General features: G+C 34.0%; 2 protein-coding genes across 2 annotated transcripts in view; both read left to right on the top strand.

Annotated features, from left to right (window-relative positions):
• Nucleotides 1-4101, top strand: part of LOC108762772 (uncharacterized) — a 6189-nt gene extending 2088 nt beyond the window's left edge. Inside the window, exons 3-4 of the mRNA XM_018509933.1 lie at nt 1841-1957; nt 3936-4101. Coding sequence (XP_018365435.1) covers nt 1841-1957; nt 3936-4101 — 283 coding nt within the window. The remainder of the gene's footprint in view (nt 1-1840; nt 1958-3935) is intronic.
• Nucleotides 4102-12211: 8110 nt separating this feature from the next.
• LOC108762794 (uncharacterized) lies at nt 12212-18790 on the top strand. The gene is made up of 4 exons (XM_018509970.1): nt 12212-12343; nt 17526-17728; nt 18428-18535; nt 18619-18790. Exons 1-4 carry the CDS (start codon nt 12212-12214, stop codon nt 18758-18760), a joined length of 585 nt encoding a protein of 194 aa, XP_018365472.1. The 3' UTR covers nt 18761-18790.
• Nucleotides 18791-20350: the final 1560 nt, after the last annotated feature.

Genomic DNA, 20350 nt, shown 5'->3' with positions numbered 1-20350 from the left:
TATTGATACACACACACACACATATCTCAGGTAAACACAAGTACATTCATCATTTATTTTTTATTATTAAATTAAAGAGGTGTACAGTAAAACATATTTTGTATTTGTATTAAAACCGGTCCTTAAAACGTTAAAATATTTGTATTGAATTTTTAACATATCCGAGTGAATTTAACATAATATGACTGTGTTATTTGAACATTTTGTGCCAAATTGATATTCAACATTTTTTCGTGTAATATAATAACATAATTTAAGAATAAATGAACAATGAACATAAAAATAATGCATTTGCAGCACAAATTCTAAGATAAATGAATAAAATGTGCTAAGTGACTATATTACAAATATTAATTTTACTGAAACGTGTTAATTTGATATTATTATAAATATTAGTTTTATTGAAGAAAGATGCTTTTAAAATTTGCTTACAAATTGTATCAGCGTCTATCTTTTATGTTAATTTTTAAAATGTAATATTTATATTATTTCTTAATATATTCATTTTATGTTAAATTAACACAAAGATTTGGGTGGGCTTTTTGGACCACGTAAAATGTATTAAATTTAATACAAAATTTCCAACTGTGTAATAGTGTACAGCAATCGACAGAGCGTGCAAAATTTTGCCAACTCTGAAACTATTTCGGCGATAAAGGGCGTCTCCTTTCAATCTATATCACTCGCGCCTTTCCTCTACGTAAGTGGAAGTTACCGTCCGCAGGATCAAAGGGCGATATGGGTAAAGACGGCGACTTGAACATAAATTAATTGGGACATAAGGCAATTATTCTGTTGGGATGGAGGATAGCGTACACTGCAGGGACATAATTATAAGCGAAAAGTTTACCCCAAGAAAATAATAGTAATTGCATGTAATAATAACGAAATATGATGGACTTAAATATTAAGATCTCGAATTAATTTGGAGGAATATGAAAAATAATTTTGACAAATCAATATCACATTTTTTTGTTCTGATACCACAAGAGACGTCATGAAGGGCAAATTTATTTCTTTTTTCTAATTGCGATGCACGTTTTGTCGAAAATTAAATATAGGCATTTATATACATTTGACATTGCGTTGATAATTAGCTTTACAAAGAAATTTTTAATTTAAAAAATTTGTTAAAAATTTAGAAAGCGTTCGTTATGACTATTTCATTACGTGTTTATTTACCCATTATATTTTTTACAAAATCAAGTACGTAATTTATACTGTTAAATTCATAATGTCAAATTACGTAACGTAAATTTATTTTTAATCATTTTTATAGGCCTCCACTGCTGTTATTAATTTATAATATGTTGTTAATTTAACTAAAACAATGAAGTCAAACCATTTAGGTCAAAAAAATGAATTAAATTTGATTCAAATTTAGTTTATTATTTACTAAGTGCATACATTAATATACGTTGTTCACTTTGAGACTAACTACAGAAATGGATTTATTTATATTTTGACATAGAAATTAAAAATAACAAAATGTTATTTACCTCAAAAGATAGAGTTACTATTACTTTTTTTATTTTATCTAACATTATTTCTTCTCTTATTTTTATGGCTGAAAACATCACAATAACAGATAAGTTGACTTTACACTGGCATTTCATACAAATTCGTACAGACAACATTTTGTGAAAAAAAGTTGACGTTATTAGTCTTTTGTTGCCAATAAAAAATTTTCCTAGCATCTATCACTTTGATAAAATTATCTCAGTGTTAATTAGAATAAGAGCGAACCGCGCGGCGGAGTAACGTAAAAGAGAAGGAAACGTGACGGCCGAAAAGTAAATAACCGTGCTACAAAGTAAGATTCAATCTTCTGATTCTTCAGACACGGCTGGCGGGATGGCAGGCAGTGCCTTTTGAGAACTATCTGCGAGCTCGCGGAGACGCCGCTTCGCAGGACTCAGCAGGACGTCCTAGGGGAAGTGATCCACCTAATTTTAACGTAAGTCGATTCCAACGTTTCGGCACTCGCGCTTTGAACACGAACTAAACCTATGTACGTTCGCGTACTTCCAGAAACGAGATTTATCGCCGGAGAGTCGTGAGAGTAATGAATTCCTTTGGAAATTTGTAACAGCTGACGGATTTGTTAGAAATAATGTAGAGACTTCGCCGAGAATATTCGTACGCAAATATACAGTTCGTAAAATGTGGGTTAGCGGGGCAAAAAGTCTCATCCTGTTGTAGCGAATTCGTCTAGTAATAAAACTGAAGTTTGTCTCTTTATAAGTTATCGGAACTTTCGGACAAAGTTCTACCGAGTTTTATTTTTGTCTGTCTCTTTTTCTTTTTTACAATCTCCTTGTAAATTATTCATTATATATAAAATTAAATAATACAATAATACATTTTTTTTCAATAAAGAAAATACATATTAGATTATTATTATGTATACTATATATAAAAAAAAAAAAAAGATAATTTTCAGAAATGTTATACAGCGGTGCAGATTAGATTTAACATACACACAGAAAGAATAGTTTTGTTGAAATATTTAAAAATTTAACTAGATACATATCTAAAAATTTTGTTGGACTATCAAAATAGTTATGTATGAGTCTCAAATTAATTTCTGTAGTGTCAAAATTTTATCCAGTATTGTGTTCATCACGCTTTAATTTCTTACATAATTTTTTTGATAGCCCAATAAAATTATTTTACCGATCTATATCTTATAGCTAAATATTTTGGCAAAACCATTCTTTTCATACAAATAAAAGGAGGAATCTCTTTTTATTAATTTATGGAATTCGCTATGAGCGAATAAAATTTGTTTTGCAATATAAAAACTGCCGAAATTATGTCAGTTATGGATTTTGCAGAGTGTGATAGCGAAAGATTCGTAAAACATGAATATGTACGTGGACAGAGCTTACAATTTTGACACGTGATTGCGTGATTACGCGTACACACAGTTGCCTGGACGGCCATAAAATCCGACCTCACGTTTGGCAGAATTCTAATTGAGCGTCGGTCGAGTAGCAGATGGCTGTTACATCATGTAAAATATTCGCTCGTCCGTCGGCCGGCTACAAACCGTCCTGTAACCAGAAGCCACGAATTTGCTATTCCAAACGCGCCCACGCCCGCGTATGTTCGAAGGAAATTGCGCCCGAGCTAACACCGGCGCGGTAATTGCACGACTAAGTCTGGCGCGTACATTAAGTTCCGGAAGTGTTTCGTCCAAGTTTTCATCAGACATCGTCTTATAATATTTCTTCCTTGGTCTCTCCGGCCCTCGGAAATCTCTTTCAAAATAATCTAACAAAACACCAATGCACTTCGTGCCCGAGAGATTTCACGAGTAAGCTCCCGTTGTCAAGTATATTTCACAAATTAATGCCGACGAGCCATTAATTGCCGAGTATACAAATTTCTGAGACTTTCGATAAATATCGGAGATATCCATATAGATTCATGATCGGTTCAATAATTGTTATAATATATGGGAAGCGAGATAAATTAAGGCACTTTACGCAAATGTGGTCAAAGATTTATTATATATTACAAAGCGGTAGAAATTATAATTTTAATGTATAGTAATACCGGTAACTATATTATTTACATTATTAATATTATTTATATGAATAATATAATTTATGCTAATAATATTATTTGTTACATACATTCCGTAAACAATGTAAACTATATATATCTCTAAAATTCACGCAATTATCAATTTATAGTTTCGGTTGTATCTTGCAATTAGAAAATATGTCGATATATGTATTGTATAAATATTGTGAATTCTTAATGAAAGGAAAATTAATACAATAATTCTGACCAAGTTGTCAAAACAATGAGCGATTAAATTACGGGATGTTTCAGAAGATATTGGATAACACCCGGTGTAGTTGAATAGTCTTAAGCTTGACAGGAAGTAAAAGCTCGAAACGATTTAATCTGAATCTCCTTTGCAGGCCTACGGAGGACTTGCCGGTAGCGATTAATTCCAATCACCGGAGCGCCAACAAATTGTATCAGGAAGCCGAACGATTGGGTAGGTCTGGCGGCGATTGCATCCTTATGTATCCCGACTGTATCGAGTCGCCGTTGGAATCATTTACAGAAATTGTGTTCCCTTAATCGAATTGTCAAATTCGTCTTCGTTTCTTTCAGAATTAAAATACACTCGAATCTTGTTGCGAGTCACGCGTTTAATTATAACATATGTCATTTCTGTCAGGAAGAATGTGTTGAGGGTCGGCAGGTGAAACTATACATATTGGGACTTCTATCAAAAATAGATCTCTTTATGTTAAAATTACTGCAAAAATACTGAGAAAATCGCATATAATATTCGCGATATTTGTAATCAGAAAGCTTGCCATGTACGCAGCGACTTTTTGAAAAGTAAAATAAACAAAAGTAAAATAAAATTTGTTTTGATATCTCACTCGATCTATAGTTGAGGTATAGATAATTTTAGTCATTAAAATGTTTTAAGAACCAAATTACAAAATCCGATTCTGGGTACGTGCTTTCGTAACTTTATAAAAAAAAGCCAAAAGATCTTATTACTTTTAGGAAATAAAATATGAAGACGCGTAACTACACCGCAAATAAGGAACAGACAGTTTCATTTATTATAATTATTTAATAGCCAACATTTGACTCTATAAGAATTTGTATGACTTCATAAAAGGAAAAAAAAAATGTCTCATGGCATAATATTTCTTCGAGACAAAATATGGTAAAGTACAGATATGTATCACGAACGAAGTACAGATGATTTGGCCCGTCACTTCTGCCGACCCTTTAAAGCACCAACCAGCGCAGTCTTTCTCGTGAAATAGCGTTTTTAGAGGACGGTATAGGATGAATAAGACACTTTTGTTATGAGATAAATTTGATCTGTGCGTTCATACGAAAGTGGGTAACAATAAAAATCTTCAGCTTGTGAAAAATTTTATTCTCTGGTCATAACTGAGGTTTACTTAAAAAAGAGCTTTAAATATAACAGAAATAATTCATGGTTATTCTTGTTTTTGTGAAAACGACAAATATATATTTCGATCCGTTCGCATAGATATTTCAGCTTACGGGAATTTAAACCAAAGCTAGAAAAATCTACAGTGATTTAAAAGATGAAATATTTATAATAAATATAAAATGTAATAAATGCAATAACTGTACGGAAGTTATTTTTGATATTTTAAATTTCCCAGTTTTATCCAATTCTTCTATTTTTACATCTAATGTTTATGAAATAAGTGAATATCGATATATATTTGGTGAAAACCATTTGAGAACATATGCAGAATCCATTTATATTTGAATTAATTACAGGATGAATACATTTTTAGAACATTGCAATTCATATATATTCAAACACATTTTTTAATAAAACATAGAACGATATTAATATTTGTCTTTTGATAACTTCGTATATATTTATACATGTATAATACATCAAACGAATATATCTGTACACGGAAAGAAGAGCGAAAATAATTTTTTAGATTATTAAAATTTTTAGATGGGACACTCAAATTGATTGCTAGAGGGTTAAAAAGTTTTGTCACACTTTAGCAATCAGTTTGAGTGTCCTACCTAAAAATTTTGATGGTCTAACAAAATTATTTACAAATCTGTGTGTATCTATAAATTTTTAAACAGATATTGCAGCGAATCGTTCTCTCAGTGTATACATATATGTACACTCTAAATTTCCTACAGTGAAATCTCACTCTAAGAAAGTGAAAATGCAACCACCCTTGAAAAAAAGTGAAATATTTTCACTTTTTTTCAAGGGTGGTTGCATTTTCACTCTCTTGAAGTGAGATTTCACTTCAAGAAATTTAGAGTGTAAGAAATTCTTACTCAAGAAGATGCAGCTATATGAATAACGTCCACTGGCTCGGTGCATGCGACAATCGAGTGACCCTGTTCTGTTGCAGCCTCGCGAAACGAGGGATGGAGAGGGTGTTAAGTAAATTTCGCTGTCGGGTCTCGCCGTAAGATAGCTTGAAGAGCGATATACGACGCCCGATTTCTCCTCTCCTACATGTCTGCCGGGGCTCTTTATCTGAATTCGTAAATATCGCACATCTCACCCCGTTCTCAGTTCCTTTCGTTCTCCGCAGCCACCACCTTATCCTCCCTTCCTCTTCCGCCCTCTCTCATGCCCCATATCTTTCTCGACGTCTTCTCTTCCTTCCGCGTGTCTCGCACCATCGAAAAAGTTACGTATCTGGAACTTCATGCACGGGCACGGAGGCACCTTCGAGAGACCGATCCACGGAGCGAATGGCGATAGCTCTTGGACGATGATGGAGCGCGCCTGGTCACGCACTTTCGCATGTCAACCGCGCACGTGTACCGAGTGTCCTAGAACAGAAGGAAAATGTACTTACAATGTTATCTCTTGCGAGATTCAAAGCCGATTTTTATTGGTAAATATTTGTCTAAAAAGATTTATAGTTTTTGGTTAGTTTTATGGACTTTTCAGAAGATAAAGAGAGATTCTTCAGTTAATTTCAAACAAACTTTGTAACAGGATCTTTGTCTCACGCTTAGTCATATAGATACATTGAAAATTGGAAATTTGATTAATGACGATTGCGATCCAAATTTTTGTTAAGAACAAATAATCCCATACAATTTTACTTGAACGGATTTACTACCAACAGAACATTTTATTATTATTCTGAAATATAAATTTGTAAAAGAAGTTTTAATTAAACGATTTAAAATAATTAATCTTAAAACGTGAGATTAATTACTGTCAAAACGCGAGAACAGTTCAACGTTGCTTAATTTTGCGTTTATCCTCCGCGTTTTCGGAGATCGCGTTGCGTTCCTGGTGTTAAACACATTGTATTACACTCCTGGGATTAATAGTTGCACGTACGATAATAGTATAATGTTACAATAGAATTACGCGCTAGAGGATTACGTGGCTTAATTAATTAAACAATCAACTATTCGCAGGTAACGATATGTTACAATTTTCTGGAAAAGAATGGATTGTGAACTACACATTCATCTTGCTCGGTGCTTCCTGCGGAAAGAATAGACTTTTTCCCTGCTTGTACTATTCAATTTTGCTCAACCACTTTATTGTATCACGTTTCCATCTTCATTTATCTTCTCTTCCCAATTGTCTCTCCCTCTAATTTCCATTCGTTCGCGTTCAAAAATTTCGTTCCAGTGCCTTGAAAACCTCAAGTGTGAAGTATCGGAAATAAGATTACTCGGGTTATTTCGCGCGGCGCAGCGCATTAGGTACATAGTTTCATTACAGCGCATCAATTAAAACTTCGCAAGTCATTAACTCACGGAGATTTACCCTCGACGTAACGACCCTCCTTCTCTGTTTAGCCCCATCGATTTACGCTTTTCTTTTCTTTTCGATCTCATCTTCATTTATCTTCTATGACTTTTCTCCCCCCCCCCCTCTCTCTCTCTTTTAGTAACCGCTTGGTACAGTTTATCTTCATATTATATTTTATCTTAATTTTTGTAATTGTATTACTTTTGTATTTGAATTACCTTTCTTTTTATTTCTGTTACGGCTTGTCATGTCCGTTACTTTATAACACTACTCGGCATATTTTATTTTTATATCATATTTTATTTTGTGTTTTTTGTGCTTATAATACTTTGTTGTATCACTTCAGTTATTTTGTATAACCTTGTTCTGTCACTTTCTTTTGCTTTTATGTCCTTAGAGGACTTGCCCTAGGATAATAATACGCCTCTCTCTCTCTCTCTCTCTCTCTCTCTCTCTCTCTCTCTCTCTCTCTCTCTCTGTTCCCTCACATGTGTTACATCCTCAATATACGTACATCCTACGTTTCTTCTCTTTCACGAACCTCTTTTGCTTTCTTGAGCCTTTAAAGCTCGGGGCTTGTAATCTTCTTGTTCCAAAACTTATTCCACGCGACGCCTCTTATCCGGAACTTGTCGCAGGCATTCTCACCTCAGAGAAAGGTAGTGACAACTTTCAGCAAACAGTGATTACAAAGGCAGAACTGACAAACATTCGTAGCAAGAAGGGTGAGATTGTCATCTATATCGCGATATTATCTGACTGCTACTTTCCGCGCGCGTTTTCACTTCTATTGTTCGAATTGTTCATGGCTTGTCATTAACTTTAACTGCCGTTACAATTTTATGAAGCGTATATTACGTTACACGTATTGCATCACTTGACACGCAGAAATGATAAGATTTAATTGAAACGTCAAGCGGAAAAAAGGAGAGCGCATATAGTAATCTACGTAAAAATGATTAATTATGTCTGACATTATGAGTGTCATTTAAACAATGTTTGTACACGTGAAAAAGCGGAATTAAATTCAGCGTAGATAAAATATAATTCGGGTAGAAGATTTATTCGTCTACAGTGAAGACAGTAATCCAAGTTTAAACGTAACGACGAAAAATAAAATACTTTATATCATACATATAATAATATGAGTAATTAGGGAACAAAGGAAGTATATATCGATATTATGCAAGAAATTACATTGTTAATCTAATTTTTATTTAAAAAATCTCTGGTTACTTTTAAATAAAAAAAAGAATTTTATATATTTTTCTTGTAAAATGTATTTTTAAAAAGCATATGTATTATAAAGGTAATTTTTCTTAAAACTGCAATAAGTAATTATCAATTTTATTTGCAAATATATAAACCAATATAAATAATACTATTTGCAAGACCGAATTTTCGATATAAAAGAAGTCTATAAATCTGCTTTTATATTAAGTGAACGGACCGACCGAATTTCAGGGATGTTAACCGTTAATTTCAAGAACGTCCTGGAGCTTCTTCCGGTCGCGACTCTCTACGAGCACCAAGTTATTTGAGCGTGCTTGACCATAATTCATCGCAGGTGTCGACTCGCTGAGCAAGCAATTCGTGTGGCTCTACAAATTTACGTTAATTTCCACGAGGCGGGCCACGTGCGCCGACAGGAGTTCCGAAAGGGGCAAGTAGAAACGACCGGTTAAAGTCAGACAAGCGTGCGTATGCGCCACTCCTGCAACGAGTTTACTGTGCTCTCAGTCGTAAGATTAAAGGTACGCTTGCGCTAGACGAAACATATGTCGCTACGAATTCGCTACAAATTCGATTATGATCCTAATATTCATACCTCCTTACAAAATTATTTTCGAGATTAACTAAACTTGTCACTTACTCCGTTTTATGAGTGTCGATTAACTGTAGTGCGTCAAATTCCTAGGATTTACATGAAATAACATTTATTAACTGAACAGAATATCGTAACGTTTTAAAGCGCTGAAAAGATGAGATTACTATTTTCCTGCTAAATTTCTCTTAAGAAATATGAGATTATAATTTTCCTGCTAAATCTCTCTTAGGAAATATGTTGGAAGATTCACTCTTTGCGCGAGACGGTATGCGATTTGAATTTACGTATTCGCGTGCAAATAAACGTAAGTAAGGTTTTGATGCGATGTGGCGTATTACTCAACGCGAGGTGAGTTCAAAAGGAAAACGCGGAGACGACGTAGGTCTCCCTTCGGGCGATACCAGAAAACTTTTCCGGGTGCCAAGCATTAGAGTTATTTACCGCGGGAAGCTCCATTTTCGGCGGCTACTCGCCACGGCGCAAAATGCGAAGGCAACGCGATACTTATATACAGGGCGAGCCATAAAGGCCGCCATAAATTACACCCTTGATAAAAGTAGCCATATTTAATGCCGGCCACCCGCGGGGTACATCTGAATACGAATTCATTCGTCCTGACAGTGACAGCGTACATTTTATCCGCACAATACGATGCGAGTTCAAGAATCGCGCGCACTTTTCGGCTCGGAATTACGGTACATTTGTGTTTCCGGGCATCTCGCTTCTTATTCTCCATGAAATCCAGTGGGGTTAACTTGGGTAAGCACAGTCGTGAAATATAAAAATTATTATAAGCCTAATCCTTTTCAATTTTATTTACCGTACCTTCAGTATTAAAAGGTTCTTCCGCGATTAATATGAAGTTCGTCATTTGTAAACAAACTTGATTTATTTGCCGTAATAGGGTCAAATGAATAATACGATTTGTTAATTGCAATAATGTATTTTTATAATTTATATAAATGTAATCCTCGGCTACTTTTTTTCGTAATCAGCTCTGCGATCAGCAATAATGTGTTTTTCTGTATATAATAATTAAAAGAGTGTTTAGATGAATAAAAAAGACGCATGATTTATATTTAAATTACCGTTTTCCTAATTAACAATAGCGATTTTGGTAATATGACTGCAAAATTCAAATAAAAATGCAACAAAACGGCTATACGTAATAAAATGATGAAAATTTTTTTGCTACGTTACATTCTGCCGCTGTAAAGTGATATTATTTTACTATTTGTGTACGCATGATGAATATACATATATGCAATATGGACTTTTAATGAGTTGCTACGCGTCTACAAGAGACAAAAAATGAGGACATTGTTTAGGACAATAAGGTAATTCTGAATAACAATGTTTTTCGTGTTTGGTGTAAAAAAATGGCCAGGTTTTTGGATGAAAGCAACACAATAAATGACGAATGTGAAACTCTGAACAGACAGGCTTTTTGATGAGAACGTGCGGCAGTTCTCGTCTAAACCGTTCTAAATCGCCAAAAAAGCTGTTATTGAAAACTGCCTCGTGTACAATATCGTGTGTCCCTGTTTCTCTTGCTTAAATTGTTTTTTTTTCGAGTATATTCGTATTACTATTGAAACTGGTACACAAAATCAATATATAAAGAAAAGCATGGGCAAATACATACAATTATGTAATTTGCCATATTAGATCAAAATGAAAAATCTGGAACATATACTATATACATTAAATTTATAATATCAAATTATACCGCAAATGTAGGTGACTTGGGACAGCATGTATTTTTGTTAAATTCAATCATAGAATCCATCCATAAGTTTCTAAAGGAAATTTAAGTTTTACAGACTCACTGGTTGAACCCACGATTGAATCTAACAAAAAGTCCCAAGTTACCTGCATTGTCTCAAGTCACCTACATTTACGGTACTTAATTTGAGTTATTTTTAATTATTTCTATAGGTCGTCACTGCTTCTACTTAATATATTCTTAATTTAATTAAAACAATGGAGTTGAACAATTTAACTCAAGCAAATATATTAAAGAGTGCAAGATGTGCCCTCAATTCTGGCAGTAAAATTAGGAGTTAAAATAGATACCAAATGAAGGATCTTATTGAGCTGAATACAAATATATATATTTTTATTTTGCACCGATTTTCTGTTTTAAAGTTATAAGGTATACATTTAGATAATATTAGTGTATGTAATGTGTACATATATTGCACATGGAATTACATTTAAAGATTTGGATATATCGCACATGGATGTACATTTTAAGAAAGTGTCAGTTTAGTCATTTATTAATTGTGCCGAGTACGATTGATGAACAACATGAGCATTTTCAAACCTTCATTTGGAATGCAATCATGGCTGTGGTCATATGACAATCATAATATGACTGCAGCATCCAACAATGCACGCGCCAGATTCGCAGTCACAACAATACGCCACGATGGCTTCTCAACCTATCTTGGAACTGTCCGCAAGGATAAACTGGTACTGATCGACTCCACTTTGATATCTGGTTTTCATTAAACTGCACAGTCTGTCCTTACTTGTTTACTCTCTGTCTCGTTCTATCGAGGCAAGGAGATGGATGGAAGCGCTTTAGCTTGCGAGCCGAGTTTTAGACAGCACTGATCTATATATAATGATAGTGTGGTTGTGCCGAACATAATAAACAATCGTTTTAAATTTGGGATCTTTGGGACTCTATAACGTTGAAACAGAAAATCGGTGCAAAATAAAAATATATATATTTGTATTCGGTTCGACGAGATCTTTCATTTAGTACTTATTTTAATCCTTATTTTATTGCTAGAATTGGTGGTACATTTCCTATACTTATTTGGCTGCATTTTTTAATTTAAATTTAGTTTATTATTTATTAAATATGTGCATACATTAATATGGACATTGTTTACTTTAAAACTAACCATAGAAATGGATTGATTTACATTTTGACACACATAAAAATAATAAAATGTTATTTTTAACAAGGAATTGAGTTACTATTGTTATTATTGCTTTTTTAATATTTAATAGCGCATTATGTATATTTGTAGAAATAAATTTATTATATATTTCTTTTATTATAGTTCTATCAATTCCTAATGGCGAGAACGGTGTTCCTGTTCAGTTTTCTAATATTATATTGTTGGAGAAGCGAGAGTTTCGCGTCTAGATCGAGAAGGCAAATATTGCCTTCGCCGCCAATCATCTTTCCATTTGGAGGAACATTCAAGGTATTTTTAAGTACTTTTTATCTTTATGGAGTATCACTTTTCCTCCAGTACACGCAGTAATATCGTACGTTTTATCGTGTTTTTAATTTTATCATGCAAAGTTCCTTGTTCGGAGATTATAATCCTTGATTAGTTTGAGAACTAATTTTTGAAGTATTCCTTGCTTTGCGCGTATATTTGAAAATTTTCTGTGCCTGAATTTTTCTCTCAAGAAAACGTGTTAACTAATATTACGCCACGAGAATTGTAAATTACAATTCTCGTGGAGTAATATTTCGCCGAGAGATGTAATAGCGAGTCTTCTTCTTTAAAGATACGGATTCTATCCCTCGGCAAATAGCTTCCATCTGATGATCCACTGACGCTCTTATCCTTGGACGTGGTAGATTTCTGTAATCATTTTGCAATTTGGACATTATTGAAATAAAGTTTTGTTTCTCAAAGAAACGCTCTTTATATAGTAAAACTTTAGTTTTAACGCGCAATTTTACTTGATTACACGTGTTGTCTCGTCATTTTAGCATCAATCGTTAAATAAAAACGCAACATTTCGCGCACGCGCACGAGCAAATACAATACCTAATTAACAATTTAATTAAAACTCACGTAATTAATTAATTATATTCTTTACTTGAAGCTACAGTTTGTGATTTATAATTTGTAAAGTCAGGAACAAAAATGTTGCATATACTGAGATATCTAGTTATAAAATATTTTATACTTGCACGTTTTAATTTTTATAAGTAATAAAAAATAGCGAAAAAATAGAGAGAGAGAGAGAGAGAGAGAGAGAGAGAGAGAGAGAGAGACAGCGAGCAGATTTTATTTTATACGTTAATATATTCATTTTTTGTTTAACGTTAAATTTTTTGTGTACACGTTAAATAAAAATTGCTCTCTCATGCATTGATCTAATCTTCTCTCTCTCTATAAATTTATTCTAGCCAGCTTAATTAACACAGTAAGATCGAAATCAGTTCGAACGCAAAGTAACGAAGTGCATTAAATTTTCTTTAAATACAGTTTAACAGTAACAGTGCTGTTACTACCTTCGGCAACACGAAAAGCAGGGGAACAAATTTAAATAGTGAGAATGTCCCGGCGTTCGCCACAGGACGATTGATAATTAACTGCAGTTTTATCTGCGGTCCACCCTTAAATCCTCTAATTAAATCGGAAAACTTCTGCTGTGCAGTTTTCTCTGTTAGATGAGACGATTCGATGTCGTGATAGGTTTTCTTTGTCTTCGTTTTCGCTGTGTCTCTACGAGATATTCTTAGTTATTAGTACTATCTCTCTCTCTCTCCCCCTTCCTCTAAAGAAAAGAAAACTTAGGAGAAATTAAACGATAACTTAATGGAGTATCTGATTGGCGTAAATGAGCGGTTTTCAAATTGTCTGAAGGAATAATCAGAAATAAGAGTTAGTTCTTAGTATTAATTTTTTCTTAGTATTAATTCTTCCTCTTCACTTTTCCATTTCAAGCTTTGTTACGCGATTATAGAAAGATGATTGTTATTTCAAAGATTAAAGATGATTCTTATTATAAATCTAGAAAATAATATACCTATGAATTATAATGTTTATAAAATTTGTAAATAACACTTGCAATTAACAAAATTGTCTTAATTGTAATCGGAATACTTATTTGAAAATTATTGGAAATAAACGCTGTACGTGCCTTGATGAGATTTTATATTTATTAAGTTCGAAAACATTACTATATTTGAAATCTATATTATTATTATTATAGCAATTATTACTTTTTTATGTTCATTTATTTTTTGTCTTAATATAAAATATTTCTTCGGAACATATTTCTCTCGATATTTATAAATATATTTCTGTTACCGTGTAATATGCAATAAAAATAAATACGTGCATACCAGTAAAACGTAATTGAAAATTGAGTTATCATAAATTGTCAAAATCGTGTCACTTATTCTAACCCGTTGCGAAAATATCGCGGAGTAATACTAAAAATAAAATGCAACGTTTCAGAAAAGAATTTGGCAGCACGAACGATTGCGCAGTTGCATCTCTTTTATCATTTTGTGAAAACAGAAAATAAAAAATGGAACGAAAGTGCACGAGAGACGAATTCGATGTATGCGATCAATGCACGTGAAAGGGCATGTCGAAACATGGCACGATGGCATACATACGCAGAAGGACGAAGCAAATCAACGTCTCAGTTGTATAACATAGAAATAGTCAATTGTTCTCTTTCGAAAGTCGAAAAGGCCCTTTAATCCAAGAAGCAGCGCGCGCGGCAATTGTAAATATTTGAATGTTTGCCTTTTAAAACGCCGGCGGCCAAAGAGGAAAGCGAATTGGGCGCGTTCGGGTCACCGCACGTGCAAACTCGAGGAGCAAATTATGTCGAGGTTTGATTGTGATTCGCGACGAGGAGACGAAGGAGGCAGGAAAAACGGAGCTCTTTCTTCTGGAAGTATTGCTTCCTGCAGTAATATCGTCTTGCGCAAAATGCATCGTTAATAAAGCATTGAATATATTTCACGAATGCCTTCGTTATTGCATACTTGATACAATGCTATTGGATGAATTATATAATGTCTTAAATATCACGAGGAAAACTCGCCGAAGGTTTCTGTGCATCCAATTCAACAAGAGACTTGCATACGTTTCTTCTGAAGATCGGTAGCACCACCGTATTAACAAATGTGCGATATCCAACACAGGTAAACTCTCAGGTAAACATTTGGAATTACAAAGCTTGGATACTGCGATCAGGGGAGCCTTCGGGATTCCTAATGTAAATACGTTCCGAAAATGCGATAGCAGAGAAAACAAGACGCCGCGAGCGCAGTGCACTTTACGTCCTTCCGCTGAGCAGATATTTGAAATGGATATCGATCTCTCATCTTGATTCCAATAAGGACGACCGGCCCTTCTCTCGCGGGACGACGTCGAATTTAGATTCCGTCGATGCATCCACTGGGTCGCTGTACAACGGAAATATTACGCGATTTACAGCAGTTCGACGAAAAGCGAGGCTGGTTATAACAAAAAAACATCGCACAAGGAATTAATAGAAAAAAAAATGAAAAAATTCGTGCAAAGTGCAAAGTTCGCCGTTAAGATTTAAATTAGTGCTTCTGAAAACGAAAAGAAGTCACTACAAAGGGGTGATCCCGATTGATCACGGCTCGATTGGACACCACCAATCACAGCGACCGGTGCTTAGGAGCTTTGTAATCTCAAGCGCTGTGAGTGGCTCGTGTCCAATTGAGCCGTGTCCAACTGGGTGCCACCCCAATACAAATTTATAATATTTCAAGACGCGCCTGTTTAACTCTAAAATCGATGTAGTTTCCAGAAATTTGTCTCGTGCAAAAAAACTACGAAGAAAGAAAATCTGTACCATCTCTTATGTAATACTTGGCTTTATCGTAACGTACTTTGCTATTATTTCAACGACTACTTTTTTAATGTTACATTCAAATGGTATACTTTATACATTTGAAATATTTTTACATCATGTGCTAAGTTTTTTCTGTGTGTGTGTGTGAATTTTTACGAATAAAATGCTTCTCTCACCTTGTTGAACGAGGCGAACAAAAGAAAAAGGCAAAAACGGTCGCTGTATTCATATCGTGCATTTGAACAAGTTTTGAGTGAAGATCTTATACATAGATAATTATATAATATGAAATATAAGCATTTTTGTAGAATACAATGAATATTTTACTTAGCGTTATTAAATTACGCATTTAAATTATGCATTTGTGCATCGTGCTCGTATTTCCGTAACATGTCTCATGCGCCTGAAAAGAACGTAAAGAGATAATGTAAATAAATTGGCAACCCGTCTTGGCGACGTCGGTTCGCTCTTGCATAAAGAATACGAAGCATCTAAGCAAAGTAGAAGCGTCACGCGTCATAAAAACTAATGTAGGAGGAAGGACAGGTTTATGGCAGGTTGCCAGAGAGTTGTAAGTGCCTTCTCCGTCATCTGCAGGTTGCGAAAATAGCGTAAGGATAGGGATCTTATCCACGGACAAAGCCGCAATTAAATTGCTGTAGTCGACGAAACTTGATGTAAACACAAGAAGATTCTCAATATTCTACAATGGTGTATCTTGGTACACCAAGTTTCAAGTGTACCCTTCTCGTTGTCTTTCCGTATCTCGATATCTCGCGATATTTTTGCCTCCTCTTTCGCCTTTCTCGTTTCAAGATCGCTCATCAATCTCTTCTCGATCATGCTGTGGTCGGCTGCGCATTTCCGCATTAGACGCAGTAGACGCCGATGTTATCGGCATTGATGCCCTTAGCCGTATCTTTGCTTGTGCCAGACCAAACGCGAGTTTCTTCTTCCATTTCGCGGGTGATTTACGATCGGGTCGTTTAATCTCTAAAATGAATTCGCGAGTCCTACCCGTCTACTCCCATCAATTCTATTCTTTACGACCAGATACGAGGTATTAGCATATGAATTTTTATGTGTCTATTGCGAGATGGCATCAGACGACGCTATTCAGCATCCATGGTCGCCTGAGTTGCGGCGGAAGCATTCTCTTGCTCTTCCAGCTTTCCATTCTCGCTTGCGTGCTGACTCGAGAAAATCACAAAATTAATTCCCGTCCGTATTTCGTTCCCCGTATCTTTGGTCTATACTTTTCCGGATGAACGAGTAAACTGCCCCTCGCCATGTATCCGTTCGTGGCCTGTACCTTTTATTCTCTGACCGAGTAGAAAGCGACGCTTTTATCTCGATCGCTTGAGAAAGAGATAAATCCTTTATTTTCGAGGATAAAAAAAGAAATGTTTCCTGCCCTAGAGAGACAGAGAAGGAAGGCGTACTGTGATTTAAACCACAATCGTGAGATCCTTCGAGCTCTTTTAAAAATGTTCAAACGCTCCATTTCGCTGTTATTTTGGTTGAAATTTTTGCAGCGTATTTTGTGAGAAATTTTGGAAAAAGTTGCCACTCGCTGCATCTCGCATTGTCCTTTCGATTTTATTATAATTTTTGTTTTTGAACACATTCATGTTTCTTTAATATAAGAAAATGTATACTATTTATATTGTAATTTCTGATCTATCCATATTCAAATATCTAAATATGTATTAAGAATTGTAAGCAGCTAAGTTAACAATATCTTCTTAATATATAAGTACACAAATATGTTTATTTGCTTGTTGTATCTGTGATAAGCTCGTCGTGGGATTTGCAGTGCCTATAGAGCTCTCAGGCAGGATTGTGGTTTACGGGCAGAACTTTCAGTTCCAATATTCTCTGCCGCCGAACGCAACATTCTTCACGGAGTTCTTCACGTCGTCGTCACGACGACGACGTAAAAGTGTTAGTTGGAACGAAAGGATGACTATCTACCGGCTTCTGGAGGACGAGTTCGAGAGGTAAGAATTATTTCACCGTTGGACATTCCTGTACGATGTACGATGTATCGAACGACGTGACAGCATGAAAATTTATCTCGTTATTTACACATGGATATACGCGTCCCAAGTTACATACAGAATTTCTGCAGATATTTGAAGAGATAATTAACAGATAGCACAGTCCGTTTGCTGGGCAGAATTATTTGCAAACACAGAAAATATGTATTTTTTAGTGTCTTTCACATATGGAAAGAACAATTTTGTTGAAGTATCTAAAAATTTAACTGGATATAAATCTGAAAATAGTTTTGTTTCCAATACAATTATTTATTTTCAGATTTATATCCAATCAAATTTTTATAAATTCTTATAAATTTAAATAATTAGGTAGAAGTATCAAGCATGATAAACAATACTAAACAAAGTTTGCACATTCTAGCAACCAGTTTGAGTATCTTAAATAATTATTTTAATGGTCCAACTAAATTATTTTTTAAATTGTATTTGTCTAAATTTTAAACACTTTAACAAAATTGTCCTTTTTGCGCATGTAAAGAGTTTAATATTAGCTGTGTATCAAAATATATGCGTAAATAACAACCATAGATAATTGATAATATTTTGTTTTATTAAATTGTATATTAATTAAACAATGTTGCTGCTATTATATGTATATATATTTGCTTCAGCTTTCATTAATTAATTCATAATTCGTAGAAGAGGAATTGATGGAAAAGAATGCATGAAAAAGAACATATGCGAAGCAGCAACGACTTTTTTACAGAACGAAGGACTTGTGGGAGAATTATTGCACCTTTTGCTTACGTAAGAACATTCAAATTTTAATTCCCTTTCGGATTTAAGTATGCTAGGCTTTTTGAAAAATCAAGATATGACTTTTATTTTAGGCCTCGAAAAAGCGATACACCTTTGGACTCTGAGTATTTACGAGCATTAGAATTCGGACGAGAATATCACGATTGTTCACGTATCTACAGATCGTGTCTTCCTGGTCAAGGAATTTTAGATCAAATCTCAAAAATAATATAATGTAGCACAAAGTCATCCTCACAAATTAATTAAATTTAATAAAAAAAAAACTGTATTATGAAATAATCCAGAGAACGTTATACTTTAATACAAGAATTTATTATTAAATTTAATATAAACCGGAAACAAATTTAAAAAATGAGTACATCTTCTATTTCAATTCTCAGTGGATATTCAATGTAATTTGTATGTGTACTAAACGTAAAATTGGCTGGCAGTTTAATTTTTTTTAAGGATTGAAAATTGATTTGTTTTAAGCAACTGCGTATTTAACTTTAGTTTAATAAAGCCTGCGGCACACGATGCTTGTTTTCCTGCTGGATTGCTAGCTGGATTAGAATCTTGCCACCGTATTGGCTGCGGTGTTGTCAGATCCAGTATCCCAGCCAATACGATGGCAAGATTCTAATGCAGCTAGCAATACAACAGGAAATCAAGCATCGTTTGCCGCAGGCTTAACTGATGCTAAGAGGAAAATATAACGTTCTATATAAACAAGAATTTACGCATGTGTACGATTCTTATTAGCTAAATATTTTTCAGTAAATCATGCAGGGATACACATGTGGCAATTTCTATTGCTTTACTGTTTAGCCGTTAGGCGGCTATAATGTTATATATTAAAACGACATTTAGCTTGATAATATAAATAAATTGCAGAAGAGTGTTTAAATTCAAAATGACATATAGTAGTCAATATTAGACATTATTATTAAGATATTATTACCAAAATTATTTAATATTCTCAAAGATTTAAATTGATTTGAAGATAAAAGTCTTTTAGTATTTCCCAATAACGATCATATTCAGTAACGGCAATATATAAGGACGAGGCACAAAGTAAGTTTCCGAATAGTTTAATACTACCTCAGGGAATGATCTATGCTTTACGACGATGTGTTTTTCGTAGTCGAGGGGAACTTAATCCATTCCTCAAGATTTGAGGAATGATTAAAAAAAAAATAAAGAAAAGAAGACATTTTTCGGCATCTTTGTTTTTCGGCTATCTCAGGATCGCTCGAAGCGAGAATAGAATGAAAGATGTTTATCTTGGTAGGTTTCAAATAAACCTGGACATTACTGAGGTAGTAATATAACTATTTATTTTGCAAAAAATAATGTTAAATCCACTTCACGATGAGTCAAAATAAACTAATTAATAAATCTTGGTACATTGATTTTAATTTTGTTAGTTTGGAGTTTATTTCTCTTATGAGTTATGCGTCTTGATTTATTTACAATTAAAATAGTTTTAATTAATTTGTTTAGGAGAAAAAAAAGTTTTGTTTACGTTGTAAATTTTTTAAGCTTAAATCTGCTACTATTACTAATTCATATTGCCAAATTTCTTAATATTCTTTCATCGAAGATATCTATAAATATGTGCGCATTGTGTAAATGTATTTAATAAATTTCTATCACCCCCGATTAAAGACTAAAAGTTCTTTCAATGCAATTTTTTATCCTTTATAAAGATAAAGTGTAGAATAGACTTTCAGTTAGTTGGTATTTTTCACGAAGCCATGCATTATGCGGCTCATAAAAAAGAAAAAAAGATTATATCAATTCGAAAAATTCACGCAAAAAATT

The sequence above is a fragment of the Trachymyrmex cornetzi genome, unplaced genomic scaffold (genome assembly GCF_001594075.2).
Source record: "Trachymyrmex cornetzi isolate Tcor2-1 unplaced genomic scaffold, Tcor1.1 scaffold321, whole genome shotgun sequence".
Taxonomy (NCBI): Eukaryota; Metazoa; Arthropoda; class Insecta; order Hymenoptera; family Formicidae; genus Trachymyrmex; species Trachymyrmex cornetzi.
This window is presented reverse-complemented; position numbering and strand designations above follow the sequence as displayed.

Coding starts and splice junctions, on each gene's coding strand:
- LOC108762794 (XM_018509970.1), top strand. CDS start 12,212: ATGGCGAGAACGGTGTTCCTGTTCAGTTTTCTAATATTATATTGTTGG. Junction 17,729..18,427: donor CTGGAGGACGAGTTCGAGAG/GTAAGAATTATT, acceptor CATAATTCGTAG/AAGAGGAATTGATGGAAAAG. Junction 18,536..18,618: donor TTATTGCACCTTTTGCTTAC/GTAAGAACATTC, acceptor CTTTTATTTTAG/GCCTCGAAAAAGCGATACAC.